The 19,950-nt window shown below is 35.0% G+C and overlaps 1 protein-coding gene across 2 annotated transcripts; it reads right to left on the bottom strand.

Moving 5' to 3' along the window:
* Positions 1–1,901: 1,901 nt before the first annotated feature.
* LOC135849356 (serine-rich adhesin for platelets-like) lies at positions 1,902–18,723 on the bottom strand. Of its 2 annotated transcripts, none has more exons than XM_065369746.1 (5): positions 18,419–18,723; positions 17,765–17,968; positions 17,534–17,680; positions 17,291–17,444; positions 1,902–10,321 (listed from the first exon to the last, which is right to left on the bottom strand). In XM_065369746.1, exons 2-5 carry the CDS (start codon positions 17,933–17,935, stop codon positions 7,917–7,919), a joined length of 2,877 nt encoding a protein of 958 aa, XP_065225818.1. In that variant the 5' UTR covers positions 17,936–17,968; positions 18,419–18,723; the 3' UTR covers positions 1,902–7,916. The 2 variants fall into 2 exon arrangements, with proteins under 2 accessions (XP_065225818.1, XP_065225819.1); XM_065369747.1 differs by having other exon boundaries at positions 18,298–18,433.
* Between the last annotated feature and the right edge of the window lie 1,227 nt (positions 18,724–19,950).

Here is a 19,950-nt window from a genome sequence, read left to right as displayed (position 1 = left end):
GAATAGTCGATTATCGCTAATTCAGCATCGCTGATCACGTCAAGCTCGTTTATTTTGATCGATCGAGCTTTTCTCTACCTAAAAGTTCAACTTTTTTGAAAAAAAGCTTCATTTCTCCATGAATTTTGAGCTTTTTGGCAGCACCAACACCTGAAACGAATTCTCCGACCCCGAAAACCCCCCTATTCGTATAGTTGGTACAGTCTAAAAAGCTCTCTAAAGCTCGCGAAATTGATTCAAAAGTTCAAGTATTAGGAGTATCGAACCTCTTAATATCTTATATTCTCCTAATAAAATTTGTGTTATTTAGCATCAAATATTACTCGAAAATGATCAAATTTGGAAAATATGAACTTTTTCAAAATTGAGCTTTTGTGGCCAAAAAAACGTCAAATAGGGTGTACGAATAGTCGAATATCACTAATTCAGCATCGCTGATCACGTCAAGCTCGTTTATTTTAATCTATCGAGCTTTTTTGCACCTAAAAGTTCAACTTTTTTGAAAAAAGCTTCGTTTTCGATGAAACTTTGAGCTTTTTGGCAGCACCAATGCCGGAAACGGATTCTCCACCTGCGAAAACCCCCCTATTCGTACCACTCGTACAGTCTAAAAAGCTCTCTAAAGCTCCCAAAATTGAATCGAAAGTTCAAGTTTCAGGAGCATCGAACCTCCTAATACTCTATATTCTCCTAATGAAATTGGTCCCATTTAGCATCTAATTTATTCGAAAATGACAAAAATTGGCAAATCTGTATTTTTTCAAAATTGAGCTTTTTGGGCAATTGAAAGCAAAATAGGGTGTACGAGTAGTCGATTCTCACTAATTAAGCATCGCTGATCACGTCAAGCTCGTTTATTCGAGTCGATCGAGCTTTTTTCTACCTGAAAGTTCAACTTTTAAGAAAAAAAGCTTCATTTTCGAGGGAATTATGAGCTTTTTGGCAGAACCAACACTGGAAACGAATTCGCAGTACCCAAAAACCCCCTCATTCGACCAGTTCGTACAGCCTAAAAAGCCCTCTAAAGCTCGCAAAACTGGTTCAAAAGTTCAAAATTTAAGATGCAGCGCTGCAGGCGGTGAAAACTAAAAGTTCTTTTGTAATCGCGATTTTGGGATATAGAAAGGTGTATTTGGAACGTATTTTTGACGATAACAAAAGAAGTTCCATTTTCTGCCGCCTGAAGCGCTGCACCATTTTTATCAAAATTTGTTGTCCTCAAAATTGAGCTTTTTGGCCGAATGAAAGCCAGTTAGGGCGTACAAATAGTCGATTTTCACTAATTAAGCATCGCTGATCACGTCAAGCTCGTTTATTTCAGTCGATCGAGCTTTCTAGTACCTGAAAGTTCAACTTTTTTCAGAAAAAAGCTTCATTTTCGGGGGAACTTTGAGCTTTTTGGCAGCACCAACATCGGAAAACGGATTCGTCACCTGCCAAAACCGTCCTATTCCTACCATTCGTACAGTCTAAAAAGCTCTCTAAAGCTCGCAAAATTGATTCAAAAGTTCAAAATTTATGATGCAGCGCTGCGGGCGGTGAAAAAGAGAAGTTCTTTTGTATTCACGATTTTGGTATATAGAAAGGTGTATTTTGAACGTACTTTTGACGATAACAAAAGAAGTTCCATTTTCTGCCGCCTGAAGCGCTGCACCATTTTTTTTCAAAATTAAATGCCTTCAAAATTGTGCTTTTTGCCTCAATGACAAGCAATTAAGTCGTACGAGGTGTCGTTTATTACTAATTAAGCAACGCTGATCACGAATTTGACCTCTTTATTGAATTTTAATGAGTTTTGGTACCGATTCGAGGTCCAAATTGGGAGTCAGTTCAACACTTCGCCAATTTTTCAACCTTGGCTCCATCTCCATTTTGAAAAACTTTCCACATACGACGGTAAATAATTTGAAAATCATTTAATGAGCAATATTACAACTTACAATGATAATTTAAATCAAAATGATCCACATAATTTAATTTTATACATAAGGATGGGATTTGAGGAGGGAGAAAATACTATGGTTTCACACACACACACATAAGCACTACAAGGTGAATACATACATCTATACATATAAGTAGAGTAAAATTTATGCCCTGAGCCACAAGAACAACAATAAGCTCCAAAATTTCAATGCTAAACCAAATTATTGAACTACATACATATGAAATAAGCAAAACAATATTCATACTTTTTAGAAGAATTTTCAATATTGGCAAAAACACTAGTTAATCAAAAAACATCAAAAATCAAGAATAATATTCATACTGATAGACACTAGAAAGCCTCACACTGAAACTGTTGTGTATGAGTAACTCTGCATGCCATCTCACTTAGAACAACCCAGATTCAATTTGGACCCTGAATTGAATTGAAATTTTGGAACTTCTCTAAGAACAAGTAATAAAAAGTGGAGTTTGATGTTGATACGTTAGTAGTTTTGATTAAAAATAGGTAGCTATGATTACTTATGCTACCACAGAAGAGTAAAGAGTCATAAAATGATAGGTAAAATATATGAGGTGGCTCAGAAGATAAGTACATTACTACTCTACTTAAGTATACATATACATACATAACGAAGAAAAAAAAAGAATAAAAAGAAGAGGCGACTGTATCATTCTTATTTTGAGAAATTGGTAAGTTCATTCGTATCCACCCCCTCCAAAAATTACACAATACACCAAGAGAAATCATACCCAAGGGAATTTCTTCCGGACAGATCTGATTTTATATACTCAGATGAGCACAAGTCTGATCAGATCTGCTCAGATATGACAATTTTCTTGATCCGATCAGATCCAATCTTTTCCATTTCGCAGATGATTTTGAGTAATGTACAACTTGCTCAGTTGAAACGATCCCAATACTTTTTTTTTTTGCACCAATCATCAGATAGTAATAGTCTAGATACAGCCACCTCACAAAAAAATTTGATACATACAAAATGAAACCTGGAAACCATTTTTTTTTTAAACACAGGAACCCAAACGATTAAACTCGATCCATTTAAAAACCTCCTCATAACATCATTCATAATCATCTTAAACTTATTTTGTTTTTTTACATCACAGTTAAAACCAAATTACAGCATTAAAACTGGTGCCGGTGACTGGGTAAGAGGGAAAGGCAGATGGGGGAAGAGCATACGACTCTCTAAAGGAAGCATATCTTATATTCTTACACCACTGGAACAACAATAAAACTGAAGAAGGGAGAGAGGGGACGAAATAAATACTCGTTTACACATTGCTCGGATGAATCGTCTAAACTATCTACACAGGTACACAAAAAATTAGGTAAATAAGTGAAAAGATATAGGTGATTGAGAATTGGGGGGGGGGCGAAGGGGGAAAGGTACAATATCCAACATCTTCGGGAAGGAAAAATTAATGCACTCGTTATGAACATCGTTAAGCGAGTAAAACAATCTACATTATACAAACAAAAAAAAAAAAAAAAAGAAGAAAAAAATAGGGAAAATAAATTAAGAAGATAAAATTCACACTAATGAACGTCGTCGTTACTTTAGTATAGTACTTCAAAATAATCATTAAATTACTATTTTGTACATGAAAACGGCGAAAGAAAAAATTACATTACATACATAGCGATAATTTTTTGTTGTTTGTGTATAAAAAATCAACGCAAGCTTAACACACACACATACTTACATAGCTAAGTACTGTGCCATGAAATTTGTAAGACTTCTACAGTTTGATGGCTCAATAGTTCTAAAAATTTGCTTTTTATACGAACTGTGATTAAAAATGAGTGTATCTTCAGTACTTAGCTATTAGTTTGGGAGGATTAATAACCCTTTGGTCTATCTTTGGAGGGAGATGAATTAATTTTTTTGTATTATTTCGACTCAAATATTCAAAATGATACAATTTTTGTTAAGTGGCATATTGCTTGTGATGTATTTTGTGATGACTCATATTTCCTTCTTCAAGTAGGTATCTAGTTACCTAACCTTCAATTAATTATTTTTTTAAAAAAAAGAGAGAGAGAGAGAGAGAGAGAGAGAAAACGAAAAATAACCAAAATGACAAGTGTAAGTACGAGTAATTTTGGATCAATTTTCAATTTCAAAACTTGAAAGAAAAAATAAAAAATCTCTTTTAAAATTACAACTTTTTTTCAGAGTTGAAACCCTAAAATATCTAAATTAAATCGAAACCTAGAACTGAAGAATCTGACAAAACTAAATTGAAAATTGAAACCTAAAAGTAAAACCCAAACACTCAACTTTAACACAGAAAATTTCCAACTCGAAGCTGAAAATTTGACCTCTATAAAATTATTTCCGGATTCTGAGGCAACTTTTGAATATAAATTAAAACCAAAAACCAAAAAAAAAAAAAAAATGATACAAATTGATTCATTTGCAATAAAAACCAAAACCAGAACAAACATCAAACTTTAAAAAAAAATCGAAAATATATCAACTGCAATTTCAAAAATAAACTTTCAAAGTGTCCAATTTTTTGAAAAAATTTTTGCTCTGATTAATTCTGGTTTTCCACCAATTTTCCCAATTTTCCAAACTTTTTGAATATCAAAAAGGCTGGGAAGGGGCGGGGGGTCAATTTGATGAAGAGGGAAGCTTATTCTAGACAGCATTTTTCCCAGTGAAAATGTTTCCACTTCCAAAGAGAACTAGAAAAATCAAAAATAGGAAAATGAAAAATCACAAAATTTGGTTGAAAAAAGGAGGGCAAAACCAAAACTGACAATTTTGGCCAAAAACAGGACTTTTTTTTGGAGTAGACAAAAAACAGGTCTTTTTATGGAAGTTCAGACCAAAAAAGGAGTCTTTTTAAAATTTAGGTAAAAAATAAGACTTTTGATAAATGTTGAGATTTTTTGAAAAACTTGTTGACAATTTTGACAAAAAACACGACTTTTATTATTCGACAGTTCGACACACAGGACTTTTTTTGACAGAAATTGGATATTTTGAATAATTTTTCACAAATAGTGAAACTTTTGACCATTTTGGCAAAAAGTTCAATTTTTTACAGTTTTGGCAGCAATTTTAGGTCTTATTAATAATTTTGGCAAAAAAAGGACTAATTCGACAAAAGTCAGAATTTTCTAGCAATTTTGATAAAAAGTCAGTCCTACTTTTTTTTCGTTGGGAAAATTGTGACAAAAATTTTTTCAAAATTGTGGGATTTTTTGACAATTTTAACAATATTTTAGATATTTTTTCTATTCACTTACAATTTTGGAAACAATCAGAAATTTTTGAAAATTCTGACAAAAACAGGATTTTTTCTACAAAAATTAGGACTTTTTTGTCTTTTTCACAAAAGTGGGACTTTTTGAACGTTTGGCTGAAATTATATTTTGTTCAGAATCTCGGCAGCAATTGGGAGATTCAGACAATTTTGGAAAATAGGGACTTTTTTGACGCAATTTTGATTTCAAAAAAGGACTTTTTCACAATTTTGACAAGAGTTGGAAATTTTTTCAGTTCAGTCACAGTTTTTGCAATAATTAGAAATTCTTGAAAATTTTGACCAAAAAACAGGATTTTTCAACAAAAAATAGGACTTTTTCTTTTGTCAAAAATCTCAACTTTTTGACAATTTTGGCAGCTAGACAATTTTGAAAAAAGGACTTTTTTGATGAAAGTCATAACTTTTTCAATAATTTTGATTTTTAAAAAAAGGACTTTTTCACAATTTTAACAAGAATTGGAAATTTTTTCAGTTTAGTCACAATTTTGGAAATACTTAATTAGAAATCCTTGAAAATTTTTACCAAAAAACTGGATTTTTTTCCTCAATGTTGACAAAAAGTGGAAATTTTTTTGACTATTTCGACAAAAAATTCAATTTTTTGACGATTTTGGCAGCAACTAGGAGTTTAAGACAATTTTGAAAAAAGGACTTTTGAAATTTTTGATTTTTAAAAAAAGGAATTTTTGACAATTTTAATAAAAATTGGAATTTTTTTCAGTTCAGTCACAATTTTGGAAGTAACTTAATTAGAAATTCTTGAAAATTTTGACAAAAAACAGGATTTTTCGACAAAAAATAGGACTTTTTCTCAATTTTAACAAAAAGTGGGATTTTTTGACCATTTTGTCAAAAAATTTCAACTTTTTGACAACTTTGGCAGCAATTAGGAGTTTTAGACAATTTTGAAAAAAAGGACTTTTTTGATGAAAATCATGACTTTTTTCAATTTTCACAAAAAAAAAACAGGATTTTTTTGACAAAAAATAGGAAAGTGAGATTTTTTTTTGACTATTTTGGCAAAAATTAGGAGTTCTAGACAATTTAGAAAAAAGGACTTTTTTGATGAAAATCATAACTTTTTCAACAATTTTGATTTTTAAAAAAGGACTTTTCGACAATTTTGTTGAAAGTTGACATTTTTTCACAATTTTTGCAGTAATTGAAAAAAATGTATCTTTTTTGACAAAACTTAGATGTTTGCTAAGATTTTGGCAAAAATATGGGACTTTTTGACAATATTGGCAAAAATGATGACTTTTTTTACAAATCTGTCAAAACATGCGACTATTTTCGACAATTTTTACTAAAAAACAGGATTTTTTAAGGTATTTTAGGCAGAAAAGAGGGTCCTTTTAGACAATTTCGACACAAAGCGGAAATTTTGGCTAAAAAACAGGACTTCTTAAAAGGGAATTTCGACTTAAAATAGATCTAATGGTCTCTAACAATATTTTAGTCAAAAAATAGGATTTTAACAGGGTAATTTCAGAAAAAAAACAATACATAGGTACATACTTTGTTGGACAATTTGGTGAGAAATTGAGACAGTTTGACAATCTAGATAAAATCCTGAGGCTTTTTTCGGCTATTTTGGTAACACACAATTTCGTTTGGCAATTTCGGCAGGTTTTTTTTTAAATTCAAGTCAAAAACAGAATTTTTAGCATTTTTGTTGAGAAAGCAGTTACTTACTTTTATTCGATAATTTTGAAAAAAAAAGTATTTCTTAGACTGGCAAAAGTTTTGAATGTTTAGGCAATAAAGCAGGAATTTTTCAGCAATTTTTGCAATAATCTGCATTTTTCGACAACTTTGGATGAAAAAGAGATTTCTAGACAATTTTGAGAAAAAACGTGGGGTTTTCTGCAATTTTGAAAAAAAACACGATTTCTTCAGTAATTGAAACAAAAAAAATCAACATTTTTCGGATGTTTCAACAATTTTTTCGCATCTCTTCAAAAAAATTTTAAAAATAAATTTCCAACAAAACTTACTAAAATTCGGTTCAAAAAAACCTCACTGGTAGAAAAAAATTGAGATACCCAATTCTTTCAAATTCTTCATTTAAAACAGAAATTATAAGATAGTCAAAAATTCAAGTTGAGGAAAATAAGATTAAATAAAACCCCCGAGAAAATCTTTAAAAAATTCTCCAAGCACTCTCGCGGACTTTCCTTAATACCATTTTCAAGATCCTACGCACCTAGAACCTAAAATTCACCCTTCAAAATGCGTATAAAAATGAACGCCTCTTTAAACAGGCAAATTCTCCCAAACTATACTCCTACTACAAAAACGAAAACAAGAGAGAGAAAAAAACATTATACAAATACTACGACGACGAGACAACAAAAAAATACTACACTAAAAAAAAGAGGAGAAAAAAAATCGAGAAGATAATTTTAAAAAATCGCGAATTAATATACTATTTTGAGAGATCATTCACGTTCCCTGCAGCTTCGCTGTCGTCGTCGCTGAGTACACATACATTCGCTCGAAAACCCCGGGCGAAAGGCAGATGAGGAGGGCGGGAACGATGGTGGCATCGCATCGACAACGAAATAATACACGTAAAAAATAGACTGATATCTCACCACCACAACACGGAATAAATAGTATTCGACGAAAACGCAGCAGTAATACATACGTAGTTGAAAACTCGATTACGATATTTCATCTACGATAATTTCTTCGATTAAATTATTTTCATTGGAGAACGCTCCGTTCAAAGGTGTAATTATTTTCTGTTTCTGGTTGTTCTGCTCCGTGGAAGTATTCTTTCTCCTGTTATAGGTTCTTTTGGTGGCGGTCGAAGTAGCTGATTTCTTCGAATTGGAATTTTTACTAAATGTATTGGCACTTTTGACGCTTTTGAAAGGTAACACGTGGTTTTCAGCTGCCACCTTTCGTTTGGTTGCTGACGTCGACGTCGACGACGACGATGATGAGACCGGAGTGGTATTTTTAACTAATAGGGTAGGCGCTGGCGCGGTCGTTGGCACCGTGGTGACCGGCACAACGTTAAGTACTGAGCTCATGAGAGCGTCGTTTATGATGAGATCACATTTACCAGCACCGGAGCCGTTTGAGGGAACGACGGTGATGGGTTTATCGGCTAAGGCAATGTTGCTAACGACGCCACCTCCGTTGATTCGCAGTGTCGCCGAAGGAGCCGTCGATAGGGTCGATTTGCCGGGGTTAAATGCTACGAGGGTGTTGCCGTTCAGGCAAATATCGGCGATCGAATTGCTACTGGTGGTGGTCGCCGACGACGACGATGAGCCGAGTAACTGAACATTTTGGTATCGTTTTTTCATCGTTAGCGAACACGGTTTCGTCGATGAGGTTGAAGTTGCGGTTGTTGTGGTGGTATCTTGGTTGATGATATCGGACTGTGCTGGTGGTGGGGTTTCTTCGATCATCATCATCATTCTGAGATCGTATTGGCCGCTGATGGCGACGCTTTCTTCGTCTTCGTCTTTCATGGCATTCGCGTAGTAATTATGCTCGAGCTGGGTCTCGTTTTTGCTCGCTTCTTCGTATGCTACGTAGTCGCGTCTGATATGCTCTTCGTCGTCGATAGCGCAGTCCATCGTGTTGAACTGGTTATCGAGCTCTTCGAACATATTCTCGTGATGATGACGGGTATCGTCGACGGCGACGGCCAACGAATCGTCCAAGATCGCATCGTGTATACATCCAGTCTGCGCAGACGTTTCCGGATCTCCTGAGCTGGCCAGAGGAGCATCGAGCACAGTTCGCTTGAAAGGTAACCTATTAATAGCGTTCTGTATGCCACCAGTTCCATCCACCATGACACGCGTTATCAAAGGAGTATCGTTAGCAGCTCCCAGCGACTCGAATTCGGTCACTACATCAGCCGAGCACGGTCTACTTGCAGCCTTCGCAGCAGCCAATCGTTCGTTCATTTGTTTCAAAGCTTGTACATCGGCCGACGACAGAACGTATTTTTCGACGCGTCCGTCGTCCGATATCTTGGTCAAAACAACAGCTTCCGGATCATCTTCGAGCTCCGGCGCTGCCTCGTGTTTGATACGTTCCAATATGGACGGATCTGCGATACCGATGCTGGTAGCTTCGTACAAAGGCTGCTCCGAAACAGCCACGGTGGCCGGAGATGTTTGAATTTCGCCACCACCGCCACCGCCATTCAAACTATTCAGCATGTTTTCCATGCAAACATCCACGTAAGCTCCGTCCGTGGTCTCGATTAAAAAAGGACACTCTAGAATAATACTCGGTTGCAAATCAGCCGCCATTATCGCGTTCGTCGCGTTTCTACCACCGTTCGACGTCTTAAGGCTTGCCTGATCCATTTCGTGATTGTTTCTGGTTAATAATTTAGCTAATAATGACTTTCCACCGGCCGAACTCGCATCAACGACCGAAGAAGATTCGCTTTCACCCGTCGAAGCCATCGATATCAAACTGGAACCGTTACAGGTATCGTTTAGAATTAAATTGTGCTCGACGAATAATACGTCGCTATTGTTAATACTGCGTTGTTGCAATTGCTGTTGCTGCTGTTGTTGCTGTTGATGATCGAATGCTATAACGTTATCTTGTCCGCAATATTGATCGTGATTTAGAAATGCATTTTCAGCGTTACTCGTTTCTTCTTCATCATCTACAGCACAGCTACCGTTACCGTTGGTTAAAGTTCCATCGTCGTGGTCATCTGTGCTGTGATTGGTGAACATTTTCTGCGTATGGGATCGAGCCAACGATAACAGTATTTGAGCGGATTCCGTTTGAGGAGGAGTTACGACGAAATTACGACTCGAATGCAAACTCTGCTGATGCTGATGTTGATCGTCACGAAGCACTGGACTGCTGGTACTTTCGACCATGAAATCGGTTCCGTTGGCGTTTTCGTAAATCGACGATCCGTCCACGTTGTTGGATTCGGAACAGTGTGTGATCGATGGGTTAGTATCGTTGCTGTTGCAGGTACTGTTGTTGTTGTTGGTGGTGGTGGTGGTGGTCGAGATGGCGTTGTTGTCTAGCATCGAGCTGCTGCTGGTTGCTGCGGTTGAGTGTGCCAGAGCTGTAAGCATTGAAATGAACGAACATAGATTAGATGAGAATTTATCGAAGGTGTTCAAGAAATGAATATATTAATTTAATTGCAAATACATATAAAAGTATCAAAACAAACAGAGAACTATAATATTAATGATTATGCAGTAGGTATTAGACAAAATACCTTATACAATTCTATGCACGAAAAAGGAACCTCAGTTCAAGTCCTAAATTCCTAACCTCACATTAAACATGTAACTTTTTCCTCACTCGAATAGTGAAACTTCAACACAATCATTTTAAAAACCATCAAAACCAGCCTGCAAAAAATTAACTAAAATAATACCATCAAATTTGAGAAACTGCAGATCATGAAAATTTTAGCACTCACATTTCCTTGAAATAAACAAATGAACAAATTGAACATCCAGAATAAACACAAGTTTGAAAAAATATGAAAAGAAAGGCGAGCAGAGTGTTGTAGAACACACTGAGACGATCGAGAAGCTGAAACCGAAACCGAAACCATTACTTTTAGCATTACTTTCAGATTCAAGCATAGGTTGTACAAAAACGTGTTTTTTCAAAAAACAAAACAAATGTTTTTTTTTGTTTTTAAACAGCTTTTTTTCTTGTCACACAAATTCATTTGTTTTGGATTCAGTTTTATAGGTTACCCAGTTGTTAATTTTTGAGACGTGAGGTCATAAAATAGCTATTAAGCTTAAATAAATTTGAAAAATTGAAATCATAACAAAAAATTTGTCTTAAAAAAGGTACAGGAAGAAAAATGAAAATTTAAAAATACTCTTCATTCAATCCCACTTCTTTCTCAACTAAAAACTGAAAAAAAACACTGTTTAGTTAATTTGTTTAAACATGTACAATTGTACAATCATGAATTCAAGGGATTGATTTTTGTTTTTTTTTTGAATTTTGAAAAAGATTCATTTTTTTACGGAAATTAATAAATTGATATTTTTTTGAAAGATCAAGGAACCAGAATTTAAACTAGTTCAAAACTAAAACTCATAAAGTAGAAAGAAACTGAAAAAAAAAAAAAAAAAAAAAACAGAAAAACTTGAGTAACAAAAAAACTAGATTTTGAAACAAAAAATGAAAGTTGAAACTAGAACTAGATGTAAAAAAAATAATAATGTTTCAGGAATGGTACGTGAGGAACAAGAACTGCAACGAAAAATTGGAACAAAGAACAAAACTGCAACCAAAGCTGGAAATTGCTGGAATAAATCTGATTCAGGTTCAGAAATAAAACTGAAAGTTGAGAGGGGAATTGGAAATCAATATCTAATTATTTTGACTTCTGAGGCAAGATGAGAAATTAGAACATCTGCTTCAGAATTTATAAACAAAAAAAGACAGAATAGAAACTGAATCTAAACTAGAACTAGAATACAACACTGGTTCCAATTCAGAAGAAAAACAAAAAGTTCACAGAGTTGAACCAAAACTAGTTCTAAAAAAAATCAGAAACACAAAAATGTTGAAGAGAGAGTGATACCTTTTGCATTACCTTATTTTTTTAACCAGCTTACACCGACCCCCCCCCCCCCAAAGAAAAAAAAATATTTTTGAACCGGTTGGAATTTGTCGATAAAAATACAATTTTTACAAGTATCAATTTAGCAAGTGTTGCCATCTTTTGAGGTACAAAATGAACATTTTTTTTTTAATTTTCACCAATTAATTCATTTTGAGGTTCTTAAAAAAATTTAAATCAATGATTCTGAGAAAACTACAGTACTTTTCAGGCAAAATGCAGTACTTTGCAGTACTTGCAAAACCGAGGATTTCAATCCAGTACTTTTACAGTACTTGCAGTACCTGCAGTACCTGTTAGACACCCTGTTTCTACGGGGATCTTTTACAAAAAAATAACAATTTTTAGAAATTTCACTATTTTTGGCAAAAAACTGAAAAGCAAGACTTTGACAATTTTAGCATAAAGCTTTTCCCAGGGACTTTTGACGAAAAATAGAAACATTTTATTGATTTTTAGTTTTTTTTAAAAAAGGAGACGTTTGAGCAATTTTTAAAATAGTAGGTACATTGTTTAATTGGAAAAATAATGAGATTTTCGACAAATTTTAAGGTTTATTTCCTTAGAGATGAAACAAGGCAAGGAACTCAAAATTGTTGAAAATCATTCATATTCTTATCAGTTGAATAAAATAGAGATAAAAGTGAGAGGAAATGATAAGCATTTTATTCCTTTGGTATAAGATAAAACTACAGAATAATCTCTTTGATAAGTCACACCAGCAAAGTACTATTGAAGATTCGGAGTCAACGAACATGTGTTGCACTCTGGCGGTGAAATGCATGAAATACGTGTTATCATGCTGAAAGGGGGACATTTCCATACTCACGCACGCTTAAACACGCACACACTCGACTTGTCGAGATGCGAATGAATGCGATTCTCTACAAAAAGTCCCCCTTTCAGCAAGTCGATGGTGGCGCCGCCACGAGATGTTAACGCCGAATTGTGTACGACCAGTTATAATCACTCGTGCACAGTCAAATCCCTCCAGAACAAGCAGGATTTGTGAGAAGAAGAGGAACTAGGGAGCAGATCCTCAACCTCAGGCTGCTGATCAAGAAAGCATGAGAATACAATGTGCGTACTGTGCTGTGTTTTGTAGATTACAAGAAAGCTTTTGACTGCGTACAATGGCACAAACTGTGGAGAATTCTTCTCGAGATGGGTGCCCCAATAAATCTGATGTGGCTGATCAAACAATTATATGAGGGGAGCATGGCAAACATCCGAATCAACAGAGAGACAACGTCGGAAAAATTCCACCCAGAGAGAGGAGTACGACAGGGCAGCATTCTATCCCCACTCCTGTTTAATCTGTATGGAGAATATATAATTCGTGAAATGTTGCAGCTTATTGTATCAGAAAGCACCAATGATGACGGCTCAAGTGAGTGGCAAGGAGGAGTATCAATATGGAACTGTATGAATGCCAAACCTTCGCTACACTGACTACACCACCATCATCGCCTCAAGTGTTGAATATATAACCAGTTTTCTAAAATGCCTGGAAGAGGTCAGTGCGAAATATGGCTAGGCTTGCTAATAAATAAAGCAAAGACAAAGATCATGATTGTGAACTGGCCTGAGAACAACTCACCTGAAATACAGGAAATTGAGGGAATTGAAGTTGTGAGCCAGTTTGTATACCTGGGATCCATCGTGGATAACAAAGGAGGTAGTGAAGCTGAGATAAGATGCAGAGCACAGATCACAAGAAGAGCCATGTCTAGTCTAAAGAAGATATGGTCAGACACAGCAGTGAGCAAGACTCTGAAGATAAGGCTAGTAACCGCTCTGGTTTTCTCAGTGTTTCGCTATGCTTCAGAAACTTGGACAGTATGTGAGGGAGACAGAAGAAAAATTGATGCGCTCGAGATGTGGTGCTGGAGGAGAATGTTTCAGATCCCATGGATGGAGAAAAGGACCAACGTGTCCATCCTGGGGCAAATCAGTGTCCGGAAAAGATTGTTGGCAGTGGACTTGACGAAATCCTCAAATACTTTGGGCATGTCACAAGGGCTGATGCCATGGAGTCCTTGTTAATCCAAGGCAGGGTTGAGGGAACTGGAGGGCGCGGATGCTCCCCCACAAGATGGACGGACTCCATTCGGAAAGCCATTGGACGCAGCTTCCCAGCTTGCGTCAGGAGCACCCTAAATAGAGACAGTTGGAGGGAGCTGGTGTATCGTGTCACAGAAACGGCTGCCATTGCGTACGTCATAATCACGATACCCCAGGAGGGGTAAAACAGCACCATAAAGAAGAAGAAGATACGATAAAAAATGAAAATTTTTGGAAATTTTTTCAAAAAGAGACAATTTTTATACACTTATGGCAGAAAATGATAATCACGCGATTTTGACAGACTTTTGGCAAAGATAAAACATTTGTAGCAATTTTCAAAAACAACAACAACAAACAAACAAACAACCAAACAAACAAAACACAACGCTTTTTGACAATTTTTGATAGAAAGTGAAATTGTAGACAATTTTAGATGAAAACAAAACTTTTCAGAAATGTTGATGAAAACTTGTAACTTTTGTAAACGAGACTTCGTAAAATACTAATTGTAGTAACTTGAACTTGATTAGGAACTTGAAAAGTAACAGAGTATGAGCCTTGGAAGAATGAAATTGTAACGATGATGAACACAATTGACTGACAATAGAAATAAATAAATAATAATATTTCAATAAAATGATCACTAAAAACTTGACTTGAAATTGAGGGGGGAAAATCGCTAAAAATGGATCTCAAAGTTGCACCATTTTTGTTTGATAGGTAATTCAATTACATTTCATCTCATTAGACAAAAAAAAAAACAAAAAAACAAGCTTAATTTACAATATTCAATTACTCACAGTAGCCTGCACCCAAAAACCCTCAAAATTCACCACTTCTCATCAAATTTGAAAATCACTGCAAAAAAATCTTCAATTTTCAAAAACATAAGAATCGTATGCATCGCAAATCACCACCGAAAAATATACACAAAATCCACAAACATCAAAAATCCGAAATTTACAAAATCCAGGAATCTGCCAAAATCGGTGTAAAAAACAAGCAAAATAAAAAAAAATAAAAATCGAAAAAAATACGACAGAGGCTATAGGATAATTAGAGTTAAAATCATTTTTAAAAAACTACGCAAAAAACAAAATTTTTCAAGTTGAGAAAAAAATTAAAAAATTCGTAATACCTAGATGTACAAAAATCTAAAGCAAAATCTATTTTTTACTCGTACCTCCAAAAGTACGATATTCGTTGAAAAAAAAGAGAAAAATTTAGTAAACAAAACAAAATAATGAGATTGTAGCGAAGAATACAAATTGACTGAAAATGTGAATTAATAAAATATTATATCATTCAAACGAAATAATTATCCAAGAATACTACTCAAAGCAAAAAAAAAACAAATCCTTAAACCAAATAGTAAAACTGAATCAGGAGAACATTAACAATACTCAACACTTAGCCTACATCGATGTACCGACGAAGCCTTTAGCCATAATATTCAAAACAAGAATTCATACAATATTCTTTCAATTTAAATCCTCTACCATCGTGATTATTCAGCAACCTTAAAATTTATCTCATCGAATTCGAACACCATACCTATGTATTCTCAATATCGCCACCAAAAAAAAACAAACGTACCTACAAAATTCACTAACATCAAATCCGAAATCTACGAGATCAAATTCACACTGGAGCAGTGAAAAATATAACCAAAACACTTCCATTTGAGAACACACTCGAAGTAGACAAGTTTGAAAAAGGAAAAGGACCACAGACATCCACTCCCCAATTACCCTTCTTATCGACATCAGACATCATATAATACGACTGGTCTTTCCAATGACTAATAATTGGGAGTTGGGAAAATTTTCAATTTTATTACCCCATTGTATAGATAAGAAGAGTCTAGCCTACCTCAAGCTGTGTCCTTTGTTTGATAAATTTATCAACTGCATCACGAAATTCGTATTGTTCGATTATCAGCGTTAGGTACATATTTTATTGTTTGCCGTATTTTAGATAAGAAACTCAACCTTATAGTATTATTATGATCTTCTTCACAAGATTTCATCAAAATCAAAACTCAAGAGCTGATGCAGTTCAGTGTTACCATTTCTAATTTTTGAGTTTGGATTACAATTGAAATTTTTTAATAAATGAAGAACGTATCATCAGAATCAAAGCGAGGAAGTTAAATTTCAACAGTTATTTGCAAAATGGAGTCCAATAGGCCTATTCGGAATTAAGATTCATCAAGTTGAAAAAGCATCGGTTTAAAATTTACGTTAGGCTAATGAATCGATCGTACGTTCAGACTAAATTTTCAACTCCAATCAGACATTTTTCTTCATAAAAACAACATTTATCATAAATATTACGAACACAAAAAAAACTGCCTTCAATAATCGATAAACTTAATTAAACAATCAACCAGACATTGCTTCGTACTTGTAAAAATGAATGAAAAAATCTCAAAATTTCAGTCTATGCTCTCTGATCAGTATCAAATCAATCGACTCGTTTATCGGAATATTCAACTAATCGGTTATTTTTCCAACGAATCGCAATCAAACCAAATATTCCAGAATTGGTAACCTTACTGGAAAATCCGAAATTAAGTACATCGCTCGATAGAACCATTCAAATGATTTTGCGGTACGAATAATGCACCGCCTGTTATCAGTAATAGGAAGATACCTCCCACGACGATACTTTGCAATCAGACCACTTCGAAGAGTACAATATACAAACAAAAGATTAATCGTATTCGTAAAGTTGGCTTCAGTTCGCGAACCTGCAGAACACCCATACTCCTATTCGTACATTCCGCAGACACCCTAATCCAAAAGTTTATTAGCATTGAAACACATCGAGAGTAATGAACTTGACCCTTAGAAACCTTTGAAATACCTTCCAACACTTGGAAAACCATTCTTCAACGACAAATATACATACGACCTTTCCAAAGGAGTATTTTCACACTCCAACGCTAATCGGTACCGAACACCGAACCTCTAGTTCGTCTAGACTCGATCATCTTACTTAATCAAATCCTTGCAAACATACTTAGTCCAAATTCTACATCGTCATAAAGGCCTAAAAGAAACCCATCACTTTAACCATGCAATCCAGTTACCTAATTACACAAATGACGTCAATAAAGACCAACGACTCGGGCACAGGCACACATATGTACATAAGGTAGCCATTAACTACACGCTACAATTATCACAACCGCAGAATTGATAAAAACGCCGGTGGCATTGGTCACCGTTCTTCGTACCATCTACGGTTTCGCTTCGCTCTTGTCACCAAGCACATATATACAGACCACAACAATCATTTATCTTTCGAGATAATATACAGTAATGATGATGATAAACTCGATATACACGATACGATGCTTACATTGTTGCAGGATTTGAGCTGCTTCGAAGTTAGCTTTATCTGTATCATCCGATAGGCAGGAGCTTTCGACGATGCAATCATTTTCTAATGCTACGACCGAAGAAACGATACCATTTTTACCGCTTACTATATCCATTTCAGATAATCCTTTGACCTAGTACAATACACAGAAATATACGTTAGTATTCGTACAACAGCATATACAAAGTAACCCTTTACAGGTATATTTAACTGAGTGAAAACCTCGAATATTTTAGCCGCCTCGATCAAAGAAGTTAGATTCTCTTCGGTTATACGCGTTTCTCCGTAATACATAAATTCGATCAGAGCTTTCAACACGCTAAATTGCATATCTTTCACAACGATCGATGGATTATTTTGTAGTTCTCGCTGTAAATACATCAATCGTTAGTTTGCGGAGTCTTCAGCAACGATCGTACAAGTAAACTGATCTCGTCACAACTGTATTCTTACCTCGAAATACGGACTACAAGCTGCGAGAACCGAACGATGTACTTTCAAGCAATGTTTATTGCACATAAGCGTACAGTCGACCAGTTGTTCATTTTTGAATAAATACGTTAACCTGGTCAGCAAATGAGTCGAATGATTAGGCCACTTCAGTTGTAACTGCGTAACGACCATATTTCGTTCATATCAACATCAAACACCGGCAGCCTGTAAAATCATAATAGGCGATTAATACATCACTTTGGAAACAACCCACAGAACTTTTTCCTGCGAGCCCACATCTTTAGGTATCTACATATATACTTTACGTAAAACTAATTTCGTAACACAGCTTCGTAATCGTATTCGATCCACTCATCGAACCTGTATCTACGAGTAGGACTAATCCTTTACGTTAGTTTTATCATCTCAGCAGTGTAGCTGAATCGATCAAAACACTCGTTCCAGTGACAACAGAACTCCCCAAGTACTCCCAATTTTCAACAAGTCCTTGAATCAAACTCCAACTAAATACATCGTACAGTCTATCAACTTACTCTGGACGCTAACCAATATCTTAATTAATCAGTACACTAGTCTTGGTCCATATCGAAATCTAAATATCGAACGAATAATTACGTTAAGCCTTATAGGCTTATACACCTTTTATAAACATACCTGAGAGAACCGTTTACACCTCGATACAACAAACTAACCACTGAACGAAACACTTTAACTTTTAAAACAATAAATTTCGAGATCGAAATAAATTAGATCTTACTCGTTTACCCATATTTTTAAAATTTTTCTCGTACGTAAATCTTTCTCTAATTATTTATAAACGATAGTACTTTATTACTATACTCTTATTTATATGTATACGAGAGAAGAAAAATACAGTAGGAATAAAAAAAAACAGCTCAAAACATTGACTATTACCCTATCCACATAATCACCAACTGCGATTGGCGTATTCGAGAACGTCGCAATTCGTCGTTTACGTTTTTTACGCCGCTCAACTGGCAGCACTGTACTGCTCCAAGCTGCCAACCATCTCCGTTCGATTTTCTATCAATTTCCATCGTCTTAAATTAATTATTCGTTTTAATTAACGCGTAATTGGAAGGATAAAATTTTAATAATTTTATTACACCGTGTACTCGGTGTTTATCAGCTCCAAGCGTGGTTCGGAGCTTGCAGAAGTTGGCTCGATAGTGATTTAATTACAGCAACGTTCGACGATACTTTTATCCAATTGTGGTAACCTTGTTTGTACTGATAACGTATTTGGCGGGAATTAAGTAATATATTGTTTTGGGCGGGACGCGGAAACCAATATTACAATAAATAAATAAAGGTTAAAGGGTTAACCGTAGTATTACCATCTAAATGGTTTCCTTTTCGTTTGAAATAAATAAAAAGTAAATAAACTCGGGTTACTCATTTGCATTTAGGTATTTTTTATTGACTACCTATAAGAAGATGAGTAACGGATTTTATCGAAATATTATATAGGTACCTAGATGTTGTAGGTTGTATCACTTGTATCTTCCTTCTTCCGAGTAAACAAAAAAATACGCCATATTTTCTTACCTACGTAATTTTCAACCAATCAATGGTCGAAATTGGAACGATTGTTGATTCCTGTTGACGTATGTTTTGATCCATTTTTTTCCTGTTTCAAAGAATTTCGAAGAATAAAATTCCATCGAGATGGACGATTTTGGATTAGTTCCTGTAGGAAGATGCCGAAAAGACGAAAATTCACTATGTTGTACCTTTTCCAAAATACTTCCTCATTCATCAAAAGTGAATAAAGTATTAAAAAATGCACATAGGAAGCTGAAATTTGATTTATGAATTCTTTGGGCTGTTTTGATTAAAGCCTATGAGAATTTTCAGTAAACCTGGGACCTCTTTTACCTCTGTTGCCCAAAATGCAGGTCCTACTCACTTTGATATTTTTTCGGGTTTTTTCAAAATTTTATTTTTGTAGCCTACCCATTGATATCTACATTAATAGGTATTTAATTTTGTTCCATAATTCTATACCTCGAGAAATATTCCGGAATTGAGTTCAAATTACCATGAAACATCGCATTGCAGATTTTTCAGAACTGTTTTGAGGTCATTTTTGATTTCATGGAATTGCAATAACAAGACAGTACATACATTATTAAAAATGACGAGTTTGAGACTGATGAGGGAAT

The sequence above is a fragment of the Planococcus citri genome, chromosome 5 (genome assembly GCF_950023065.1).
Source record: "Planococcus citri chromosome 5, ihPlaCitr1.1, whole genome shotgun sequence".
Taxonomy (NCBI): domain Eukaryota; kingdom Metazoa; phylum Arthropoda; class Insecta; order Hemiptera; family Pseudococcidae; genus Planococcus; species Planococcus citri.
Note: the sequence above shows the minus strand (reverse complement) of the source record. Positions and strands in the feature narration are given on the sequence as shown.